Here is a 12,819-nt window from a genome sequence, read left to right on the forward strand (position 1 = left end):
CAAAAAAAAACAAAACAAAAAACCAAATCCAAATCTGAATCTAAATCCATAATGGGAGGCAGGCACGCGTTTCCGCTGCGGGTCAAGAACATAATGTGTCCATTAAATCGCCAGAAAAATAAAACCAAAGTGGGGATCTGGCCAAGTTGATGACGCCTTCGATGGCGCCGCCAATAAGTGCGGAAACTAACCAAAAAAACAGGAGGAAGGAAGGTTTTAAACTCTGGGAAATAGCCACCATAAAGAAATCATATCAAAGAACTCTAGATAGCATACTCAGTTGGTCATGAAAATTGGTAGGTAGAATCGTGTCTTGGCACTTAGCATGGAATCATAAAAAGTTTAACAAGAATATATCTCAATTAATAAAGTTCCCATGACACTTTAAGTCGGTTCAACTTTAAAAAGAAAGTTTTTTCCCAAATTTTGTAACATCAAATATCTAAAAAATTAAACAATCTAAATGAGATCACATAATATGACTTAGATTTACTCTAAAATTACCATTTCAATGGGCTTTAAACCCATTTTTAGTACAATAGAAAAACTAGGCTGCACTACAATACCCTTCTGATCGAATTAGAATAATAATAGTTATTATTACAGTCTCTTTTTGTTTATTTTTTCTTTTTGGCTTGTCAACTTATTTTTTCGTTCATAAAAAATACTTTTTAATGAGCGGCTAAATTAAGTCGGGGCATAAAATAGGGTAAGGCCTACACAGCGAACTCTGGGAAAATGAGCAAACTGCGCATTTTGTTGCTGGGACCAACCTCGTTCTACATTCGATTGGGTCATCGCTCACGGCTCGTTAATTTGGCCAACCGAATGGGAAATTGATACAGGAAATGCAGCCCCGATGGGCCTAGTAGTGTTAACTGATAACTCTCTGCCCAAAATTTCACGTGTGTTGTCCGCAGCTGTGCGGCTCTGAGGCTCTGATTAATTGTGGGTCAACACAGATGCAGATGTTTGGCTGGCTTTTGTATATCATTCACTGATCTACATATGGTTTTCCCATAATGTGTGTATGTGTGTGTGACCACTGGAGCGTTAAATTGCTGCGGTAGCCCGCTCAACCGCCTACCCAGCTAACCAACTAACCATCGAAACAAACCACCAACCCACCATCGATACATTTCGCCCATCTGCAGAGAGAAAAATAAAGATGAGATATTTTGGTTAACAAAAGTAGCCCGCCCCCCTTGGTGGGGTATTTTCTTCCTACCTTCTACCTTTGTAGCTCCTAAACTATGTTTCGAGTTTAGAGATTTCATAACACATTTTTCTCAGTGCATTTTTGAGCTTCCCCCCTTCCAGCATCCAACGTAACCCAAGTAGCACAAATTGGCCCGCGGCTTATCGCATTTTGTATTTGGATTTTCTCGTTGTTGTTTTTGTTGGGAAAGCAGCCCAGCGCGGTTTCATTTCCATTTCCCCCGACTGCCAAGCCATTTCCATTATGAGAATTGATGGCAAGGTCAAGCGTTTGGATCAGCGTTCGGAAATTTGTCTCTGGCAAATGCGCATGCGCAGCTTTAGGCATTGCCTTTATCGCTACAGTAAAAACTCGCTAGGTTTCATTTTAAATGCTATTTCAATATATTAAACTTTGTTTATGACTAAAGTTTACAGATCAGTAACATTAAGACATTTAATTAAGAAAGGGAAGTCTTGAAGCTTCTGAAAGTACAAACCATTGAAGCTTGACTGTACTTCTTGGCCTCCCTCTTTTGACTTTTGCTTGCTCTGCTCATAAATTGTTGGTAAACAAATTGTTGTTGCTGCAGGCCTAGCAAAGATCAAGAGTTTCTTCAAAAAAAAAAAAGGGGGGAATATGTATAGGAAGGGGAGGGAGGATGCTTGATTAATTCGATAAACCGAACGATAAATATCGCTTGCCGGTTAATGGAAGCAATCCAATTAATTTCTAACTGTTTGCCATATGGACAGTGAATACGGAAGAAAGACCAGCGATTAGAGTGTGCCCCTTTTAATCGAAGTCAATTAATCGATGGCAACCTGTTGACCATAATCATTCAGGGGGGATTTTGGTCTGTAATTTTTGATTAAGACATTGCCATTAGGGATTATGAACTTCGCTTTGAAGTTTTAGTAATCTATTATTAATTATTATTACTATTTTTAAAACCAAGTCTAGCTCATTGCCTTTATCTATTCCAACTTTATAAAAAGAAACTACTCTTAAAAGACCTATAGCCCTAACTAAGATAGTTAATATCAAGTTTTAAGAAACTACTTTATGTTAACACTCCAACTTGAGGACTTGGAAGTGGGAAGATGGTGAGGTCAGGGCTGGCTATGGACGTTCCTATATCTCTCACTCTTTATACGGGTGTTGTGTGTGTGTGTGTGTGTGTGCCACATTTATGGGAACTGACATGGCGACAATAAAAATGTTAACACGCCTATGCCCCAAAAGAGAGCGAGACGCGGAGATTCCGAGGGGGATGGCCATATTTAAACATAATTTCGTTTTTTATTATCCTTTCATGACAAAGACGAAGCCGCACCATAAACAAATACACGCATATAGCTGCTATATATCCAGAAGAATCTGAAGAAGAGGCGAAGAAGGCTTGGAGACAATGACGTTTAATAGCGGTCGCTAAGTGGAGGGCAACTGAAGAAGGGTCTACACAGAAAGAAAACTATGATGATAATGATTTTAGGTAACCTTTTTGTACAAATATTTAAGTTTTTTTTTTTAATTTTATAAAAATGAAATGGATATATTTTTTATACATTTTTTTCGGTTTACAATTCTGACCATATTTTTATGACCTTCACAATCTTTATTTATTTGTTATTACGTTGTTTTCCTTGAGTGTAGAAGCAGGGAGAAGGCAAAGGAGGAGAGAACGAGATGTACGGTATATGAAGGACAAGGACGAGGGGAAAAGGTGAGCGATAGCCGGTGAAGAGGGAAATGCCGGCAAAGGTAAACAAAACAACTCGCTGGCAGGTAAATTACAAACAGCAACAGATGAAGAGGAAGAACCAACACAAGACACTGAGAAAAAACGTCAAGTATTTAAAAACCAAAACCAAATAATGTTTCTATGACAAAATTAGCTAGGATAACTATGATTTAACTTTCAGCAAAAACCATTTTTTGTTAAATTTATTAATATTTACAACCTATTTTTTTCAGTGTCTTGAACTGCGGAGCGAGACAGCAGGACTAGGGCCTGCTCCTTCATAATTTAGTGTTGTTTTTGTCTGGCTTTGGATTTGGATTTGAAAGAATTATGCGAGAACGAGAGACTAAAGTGAAGGTGGGGAGTGAGCGAGAGGAATTGACGTGGCCACACACGGCGAAAAGTGTCAGGTGGGAACGAGACGGGTAGAGGCGAGCCCCAAAAAAAAGGTGAGCTAAGGAAAGAGATAGAACCATAATGAGTAGGCCTAGAATTTCTCAATTTCAGCTCATAATTTGACACAATTCTTGTTGCCACACATTTAAGTACAGTGAGTATTGGCTAAAGCAATTATATTAGTAAAGAAAAAAAATATATATAAAAATCGCTTGATATAAAATCAATGTTTTATAGTTATTTAAAAAACACAGACACACATTTTAAGACCTTAAGTAATCCTTAACCAATCCCCACTTTAGCTTGCACAATATTCGATTAGTTGGTATTACAAAATTCTTGATAAGATATCAAAACTAAAGCCTGATCGATGGCATAGGCCAGTGTTATCACTGTACTGTAAAGACCCACAAACAAAAAAGGGGTGTTGCCTTGTAAATGCGGGCTGTAAGTCGTATAAATTTTAATTATGTCGCCATAAACTAAAATGAAAACGACACACCCCTCCGCCCTCCAAAAAAATTATATAGCAAAAAAAAAAAAAGAAAAACATTTCTGCGTGCCTTGCGTTTAATGTTTTTATTTTGCTGTCTTTTTTGTGCGTTTTTTTGTTTCGCTGGTAAATAAATTTTTTATTTTTTTCTTTTTGGTGCTTTGCTTTTTGGTGGTGTGCGCATAAAATTTGCATAAATTACACGCGTCGACACTGACAAGTAAATTCACTTTGAAGGCAGACACAAAACCCCCGCCCCCTAACCCCCTTGTGGCATCGGCAGTCGACGCCACTGTTATTGCTTTATTTTTGTCACATTCAGCAGCAGTTAGTCGAGTGCTGTTTTAGGCCATTATGTTAATGAGTTTTAATTGAAGACTCCGCAATATGAGCATATTATTTATGGCTGGTTTTTGTTGTTATCTTTTTTTTTTTTTAATTTCCATTTAAATTTTTGGCCTCATGTGGGCGTTTTCCAGGGGGTGGAAACCAAATGAAAGAGGATGTGGTGTGGCTGCTAAGTTAGCAAGACTTTTATGCGATCAGCAACATGTTGTCTGGGTTTTAAATTTCCATATTGAATGTTGGCTAAGTTATGTTGATTTTTAGTGGCATTCAATTAAATTAAATTAAATGGTTTATGTGGGTGGAAATCAGGGCCTTGAAAGGCAATTGTAAGGGTTTTCTTTTATGATAATACCAAAGGGATTACTTTTACACATCAGGGGAACACTTTGCATGTGTCACTAAAAACCCCCAAGGAATTGCTCTCTGGGAATATATAAACTTAATATCTTTGCTCATATGATAAATTTTTTAATCAGGAAATTACAGGAACAAGTTATCAATTTAAACAGGAAAAACAGATCAAAACGTCTTGAAACAGATCAAAAACTAAGAAAAGTAATTGGCAAAAGCCCTGCGAAGTTTGCTGAAAACGCCAAAGCCGCCGGTCTGGTTCGGTCCCCTTGGTGGTGGTGGCTGTATAGTTGGATCATCCTCCAGGCGACCCACATGCCAGCGAATCTGCATCTTCCCAACCACCAGACGCTTAGCCATAAGGATGCCACGCTCCAGATTATCCGCCGATGAGAATTGCAACTCCAGACCATTGCCTCTTTTGCGATGCGAAGCCATCGGACAGAATCGTGTGAAAATGCATAGTAACTGATCATCGGTGCCATGTGGAAAGCCCAGAATACTTAGGCACAGGCTGCTTCTCAGTTCCTCCACGGGATCCCTGATCCTGGCCTGCTCCACATCCGCACCCACAATCTCCTCCCACTCACTTTCGCTGCCGCTTCCGCTCTGCGAACTTTCATCGGTCATGTTTGGATTGGGAATACTACTTTCTAAGGCTGATGGACTTTTCCAGGTAAACTATGCTTTAAATTTATTTTTTATTTAGAATATTTTCACAGAGAATTTAAGGGTTTTCCAGGCAAGCTGAGGTGTTTTCATAAGAAAATAAATTCGAGCTTATAAAACCATAGAAACACGTGAAGAAAATATGAAAGGCAAACTTGCAAACTAAACATAAAAATTTGGTTTTAAATATCGCTTATTGTTTGTTTTCATAAAATTTGATATGTTTGTTAAGCATTTTAAAAATTCCCACAGCTTTCAATTTAAGTTAAGATAGGATAGTCCTAAAATATATTTTATGTTAATGCAAATGCATAAAAATATATTTTTTAGATACTAAATATATATGTAAATCTACGACAAATGCGTTTATCAACATATTTTTTGATTTCTCTTATCGTAAATGCCAAAAAAAAAACCCTAATAAGACGAACAGAGAGAGGCATAATTAGAAGGAGAAAGGTTTTGTTCCTGTGTGAGTTTGGCAGCTGTTCAAACAAAAAACTCAACCTCAAACAAATACGAACCATTGGCAGATATCTGCTATTTAGATATTATTTCTTGATAATCTGCCACCGCACCGAAACGACCTCATTTGAATGTGGTTTCTGTTATCGAATGGTATCTGTATAATATGGTATTCATTAAGTTAGTTTATTCAGTAAATTGTAGTTGATTTTTATGTAGTTAAAAGAACTAGAAAAAACAATGAGGAAAAATCGAATTATTGAGAAAATTTCTGATTCTCATTTTTCTCGAAAAATAATCCGAATTTTGTTAATATCATAACAAAGAATTATTGCTCCAAATATGGAATGCTATATCTTGCTGAGTTTGTAATTCAAAATCCATTAAAACTGTTTTCATTAATTTTTGCCCTTTTTTGCAAAAATTGATGATGGTACTTCTTACAAAAATGCGAAATTTGGTTTCTCCTTATTTTCCTCTAAAGTGAGAGTACTTTTCTCATAGCCAAGCCAATAATAGCCAGAATATATCATGTCAGACCTCGTTGAATTTGTTTTGTAATTTTCTAAAGATCTGCATTTAAACCTAAAAAAGTGTGTCTTACGTTGACAAAGTTAGAACTAAAAAACTAATCAAAAATATAGAAAAGAAACTTCAACAAGACTTAATCCCGATCAGTAATCAGTAATGCATAACCTCCTTTTTGTAAATTAGCATTTGTACATAACTTCACAGCATAAATTCATATTCTAAACTTATTCATATCTAAACTTATTTGTTTATGTGCACTTGCAATCTGGTCAAACGAAAATGGAGTAGGGCAACATCTGTCGAATAGATACAGTATATATAGCATCTCAGATACTCCCTGACTTGGCCCCCTCCCTAAATACATAGTATGCCCCTCGTGCATATGTACATTGTAATTGGGTCAAATTTTTTTTGGTGGACAAAGAACCATAAGGCAATAATTTTTTTTTTGTTAGTTTTATTTCCCGATAGCCACTATCAGTGGGTGAAAGGCGGAAAAAAAAACGAACAATTCCACTAAATCCAGAGAGTAATCATAATTGTTATGTTCATCGCGATTGAACTCTAATCCGTATCGCCTCATTTTCTGGATGGAATGCTCAAGTGTACTTATTGTACTAGGCCTTCGAAGTTGCTGTTTATTTTTGTTTTTTTCGAGGGCCCTTCGTTTATTGTTGCTGCGATCATTGGAAATTATTCATCGCATCCGGAGGAGGCAATCAATTTTGAATTCGATTCGTTTTGGTTTTGGCTTGTTGTGGCATCACAACAGCCTCGAGTATTGCCTGTCTTTAAAACCTGCCCTTCGTTTTAGGAAAACTACCAAACAAGCGTTTTGATTTTGAAAAAGTGAAAGATTTTGTAATAATACTTGTAATTTTTTAACGAAATTTTACTGAAAAACTTTTAAAATCTTAGCTAAGCCTTAAACAAAAAAGTGTCATTCATGGCTTATCTTAGCTTTCAGAATTTTTTATTACAAACTTAGCCATAAAAAATAAATGTACGAGTGGGTTTTGCATTTGAACTGCGATAAGCTTTGAGTATGGAATCAAAGGAAAATCTTAGAAATTCGCCAGCTTTGGAAATCAATGGAAATACCAACAGTCCCCATAAACATTTGCAAGTTCATTAGGTCCGCTGACTTTTATGGTTGACTGTGCGCGATCGTCAAGCTAATCTGAGAATCGCCCACATGGCTGCACGGATATTGAAAAAAAAGAAAGAAAAAAACAAAACAAAACTGGAATACTCGCAAAAAAAAAGGCATTCGCACTCGCCCTCAGATATTCAAATATCTTCCGTTAGTTTAGCACGCCCTATATGCAGGATCCTGCCATCTCATTTGCTCTTCTAAAATTTCGTATACACCCCTTTCTTTCTTTAACACTTTGTCACGTTTTCGTTGATATTTTTCCGTTGACTCTGCGAATTGGGGGCGCAGAAACTGCATTAAGAACTTGAAGGGTTCACAGCCACTCAGTTAATACTTAACAGTGAAAGAAATATGAAATTCTTTAAAGATTTTATTATTTTTTTAATCAATTTAGGAAACATATTGAGTACAGAAAGGTTAGAAAAAGTATTTTTAATACTTATACCTTGACATTTTCCAGAAAAACAAAAGGTTTTCCTATTTTAAGAAGCATACTTTCTAAAATTCCCATCAATATGGTTAATTTTATCAACCTATAAGATCATAGAACATTCAAAAAGTATCCAAAAATGTTTCTAACTAAAATATCTTAGAAGTTTGAGTTAATTCTCTCTGTGTGTTCCTGGCTTGGAATCTGATCTGTTTGCATGCTCAATTAACTTTGCGAATTCTTAAGCCGCCGAACTTCCACTGAATTCGAGTGCTTTTGCTTTTGCTTTTTCTTTGCTTTTGTTTTGCTTTTTCTTTGCTTTTATCATGGTGGCGAAGGCATAGCTGCAGTGATGGTGCAGTGCTGCAGCGGTGGGTGCCTGGCAAATTTATCGCTCTGCCAGAGCTGTCAGCCTGATGAGCGTCGACATGGCAGGCCAACAACAACAACGACACACACACACAGTGGCTGTGCTAACCCACTGCACCACCCGCTCTCAACCACCCCACCACCTTAGAGAATCCCATACCCATTGGCACAGTGAAACCACTCAAACGCAACTACAACTGCTATCCTGTCCAAGCGAATGCTCGTTAAATGTGCTCAAATTTGAATTTCAAATGCGTTTGGCTGTTGCTGCCGTTGTTAACATTTTGCAGAAGTTATACACTGAGAGAAATACTTTTTAACTGTATATTTGGTAAGATAAAATCACTAACTAAGCTAAGTAACTTTATGTATCTACAAATTAGTCGGATTTAAATGAAAGTTTCAGGGAATCTGCTAGCTAATTAATTTTCAAAAATCTTGATTTTGTGAAACCAAAAAGAGATCAGAAATTCTAGAAATTTTCTTCTAGTGATATTGTGAATGATGTTGCTGCTGCAGTTGCAATTTCTATTGCAGTTGCAGTTGCAATTTCTGTGGCAGTAGTTGCTGTTGTGTGGCTGCCTCATCTGCCAGTTGTCAGCGGAAGTGTTGATGAATTTATTTGTCAAAATCACATTAAGCGGCTGACTTAATGAAAACCACCACTAAATATCACCACCACCCGCACTCCTCAACTATATGTCAGTATATAAATATATATATCTAGATATATGTTCATGTCCCTGTCACTGTTTTCCTTTGTGCGTATTTTTGTGTGGCCCTCTGATTGACATTTAAATGCGAACTGTCAGTGGGGTCCGGTATTTAAGTTTTCTTTTTGTTTTTCATTGAATGCATTGTTATTGAACTCACAATGAGATATACCAACAGTTTGTGCCTTAATTAATCACAGCTGCAGCTAATGGGTTAAGCGGTACATACCTGAAAACGAGAGAGAAAACGATCAATTAATATTTCTGTAGAAATAGTAAATAGAAATAAGTAGTTTGGAAAGAGAGTTGCTAAAGGAGAAATGCTAATTTTAACCCCTTTTTTATACGGTTCTTTTCTGGTGTTTGCTGGCAGACGACGCAGCAGCGGCTAATTTAAATTCAAATCTAAATTGTTTGCCGTCGCCTTTTTATTGACAACGACAAGCTTCAGCAGCAGCCAAAGAAGAATGAAAGCCAAGCTTCTTGAAGTGCTGAATAGTTGGCGCTTTTTTAGCTTACCTAAAGGCTAACTTTTACACTAAAAACATCAATATTTCCTATAAAAATCTCTTTAAAAACATAAACTAAAAGAAAAAGTAATAGTAACTGTTTTCTTATCATATCGCAAAATATTTTCTTTTAAGAACCCTTCTTTATAGCATGAAATGTGGCCATGTCTGAAGATAAATGCCCTTTGAAGTGCTCAATATCTTAGCCTGGATAAGATAAGGCCAGCAAAGTGGTTAAAGTACAAAATGCCAATAAAAAAAAGTACAAAGACGGAGACACTATTTGTGGCAACACTGATTGTATACATTGCAGATCGAAAAGTTGCATGCAGCAGATGCACGCCCTGCGATTTGCCAGCTTCGAGTTTTTCTTTATTTTCCTCGAAGCTTGGAAGCTTGGCACCCACGCTTTGGCTTTTTGCCTCTGCAGCTGCTGCCCACGCAGCAATCGATAAAAAACGAATAAATATTATTTATTTATAGGACATAAAGCGTAACGCCCACCTAGAAAGAGGGGAACTGTCAATTAGCAGCGGATAAAAACCCTTTAGGGAAAAGCTCTGGACTGAAAAATCAAATCCCTGGGGATGGCTATTGCCCTTATCATTCATGCTAATCGTGGACATGAGTAATGACTGAAAATATTATCTACCCTAAATTTTGATTCACCATTTTACAAAGGGCAGTATTGATATGGAAATTGTTTTATTTTTTATTTAAGAAAAGGGGAAAAATACTTAAAAAGTACTTTATCAGTTCTTATGAATTTCTTTGGATTTCATTTCTTTTATTTTATTTTTACATTGGGGTTTAGTTTCACTTTTGTATATATTTTATCAGAGTTTTGTATTTTCTGAATAATTAAAATTTTGTAGAACATAAAATTATGAAAAAACGCGCTTTGTAATGGATTAATGATACATTTTAAAGAATTTCTTTTTCATTTTTTTAACCAGGAACATCGACTTGTAGGACCCAACTATCGACCAACTGGAGTCCAGCAAAGACCAAAAGACCATCCCGAACAGCGTTTCGTATGGACATAACATACCTTTACCCCATTCCCACCACGTAATCCCCTTTGCTCCTTTTGCCAGTCGCCGAGTGCCGAGTCGTCATGCATTGCCATTTTTGGTATTTTCAGCCAATTAGCGGCGCAAAGGCTTCAAATGTTAAGTAAAAGCGAAACGGGCTAACGAAACGTGGCCAAGCTCCTTGGCCAAACAGCCCATCGGAGCCAACTGGCCGAGCAACTTGCATTTTTAATGGTGCTGCCACAGGCGGTGGCCAAGGAGATTCCGAGAGGGGGCTTTGGGAAGGGGCAGAGATCTGCAGAAGATGCTTAGCTGAATTTGCTCCTTGGAGATGGTACGTATTACGTGACACGATCTTAATACTATTCAAGGTTTCTATGGGGTTTTCAATGTATTTACCATTAAAGTAACTTTTATCTTAATAAATGTTTTGATATTAAGCTCAAATCAAACATATAAATAAATTAGCTCAAGGCAAGAAAGAGTTATTTATAAATAAAAACCGATATGCTAAGAATAAAATGTTGATAAGCCAAGAATAAGAGTTGTATATTTAAACACAAAGATAAAAGAAGAATGAAAAGAAAATATTATACAGATGACCAAATACGATGATGTTCTTTCCGCTTTCTACACTATTGATGAATCAGTCAAAACTAATGAGAAAAAAATTTCCTATTAGCTTTATTAGCATTTCATGAATGGAATGTTCTATTTGGGGCTGATGAAATTTGCGGAAAATTACGCACGCGGCTGAATCACAATTTGTCCTGATTCCCGTCAAGATAATGGTAAACATAAATAAGCACCTGTGATAAGATAGAGAAACTGGAGCAGAGGGCAAATATGTACGACACCATGGCAGATGGTAAATATTTTCCCCTTCCCCTTTATTTCTTTTGTATTTCCCTAATTTATAAATAACAAATTTGTAAGGAAATAAATTGTATCACGTGACCATCGCTGAGCTCGTTAGTGGAGTTTTCCAATCAAATGAAATTTATGCGGCGGCCTTAGAGATCCACCATTTATATCCCTTCGATTTCTGTATCGCCCTCTCTGTCGCACCGCCCCAAATAAGGTCACGCCCGTTTGCAGGACTTTTAATGAAGCCTTAAATGTCATTGATGAAATAACTGCGCAAGCGATCGATCCATTGCGATCCGATTCGTTTCGATTCGATTCGCAGCGATTCGATTGCCGCCGGCTGCTAATTAAAGCTGACCATCTAAGGTCCGAAAATGCCCCTTTCCCCTTTAACCGCCCCTCGGGTAATTGGCCAGATTTTCCATCGGGCGACAGCGAAAGTGATGACAGCTGAGCCTCTGGGGACACGGAGAGAAAAAACTTGGTCTTCATATATGGATTTAGGTAGTTGATACTCTTGTTACTTAATCGTTATCGTTAAGAGCTGTTTTTGGGCTTATAAAAGGTTTGTAAACTTTAGTTTTTCTCAACTATTATTTATTTTGATTTTATGAACATATTTTTCTGCATTTATTCAATAATTTTTATATTTTTTACCATTTCTTGCAGTGCGCATTTTGCGATCGTAGTTGAAGTTGCATTTTATGCCTGAGGTTTCGAGTGGTTTTTCATCGATCTTGGGGGTGGCAGTTGAATGGCTCGCAGTTGGCTAATTGGCTCATTGGCCTGTGGCTAATGGATGTTGACGCTTCCGTCTGTGTCACTACCCCGCTCTCTACCCGAATTTTCCCCCTCTTTCCTAAATAAATTTTCCCCCTTTTTTTTCTGATGGATTTTCCCCTCGATTGGACGCAAACAAAAGGAAAATTAAACAGTAGCCTGCAATGATTTTGGTCAGTTGGTCAGTCGATTTTGGCACAGCTGGCTGGTCAGCAAAAATACTATACAAAGGGGCGTGTAAAAGACCAAAAAAAAGGGGCGGAACGCCGAAATCAGAATCTAAAATCAACTCATTTTCGACTTATCACGCCCGAGATTCGATTGTGTTCCACACTTTCCTGTTTTTCTTATTTGATGACCTTGAACAAGCCTTAAAATTTGTGATAAATTATGAAAGGAATGCCACTCGCATGTTTGAAAAATATTAATAAAAAAAAATAAAAATTCGGCAGAGCAAAGAAGACGTAGAAGGAGCAAAGCAAATGAGAAAAAGGTGCAACGCCCAAAGGCGAGAAAAAACGCAAGAATAACCAGCGAAACTGAAACTGGAATTGAAAAAAAAAGGAAGAGGCAGATACAGAAAAATTAGTCTGGAACAAAAACTCTGCTAAAAAAAAAACATATACAACAACACTTTCCATACTACCACGTATGCATGTTTGTATAAGCACACACATATATACACACATACATTTAAGCACAAGTTTATATCGACTAACAGTTCAAATAACTCCACTAATAATAAACTTTGTCAATACAGATAGTG

At 37.1% G+C, this 12,819-nt stretch overlaps 2 protein-coding genes across 3 annotated transcripts in view; both read right to left on the reverse strand.

The window, feature by feature from the left end:
- LOC108103810 (integrin alpha-PS1) overlaps positions 1 to 12,819 on the reverse strand; it is a 49,561-nt gene that overhangs the window by 17,634 nt on the left and 19,108 nt on the right. The gene's annotated exons all lie outside the window — the stretch shown is intronic.
- Positions 3,970 to 6,822, reverse strand: LOC108103818. The gene has a single exon (XM_017209505.2). The coding sequence runs from the start codon at positions 5,158 to 5,160 to the stop codon at positions 4,726 to 4,728; it is 435 nt and encodes a 144-aa protein (XP_017064994.1). The 5' UTR covers positions 5,161 to 6,822; the 3' UTR covers positions 3,970 to 4,725.

The sequence above is a fragment of the Drosophila eugracilis genome, unplaced genomic scaffold, assembly GCF_018153835.1.
Source record: "Drosophila eugracilis isolate 14026-0451.02 unplaced genomic scaffold, ASM1815383v1 contig_408, whole genome shotgun sequence".
Taxonomy (NCBI): domain Eukaryota; kingdom Metazoa; phylum Arthropoda; class Insecta; order Diptera; family Drosophilidae; genus Drosophila; species Drosophila eugracilis.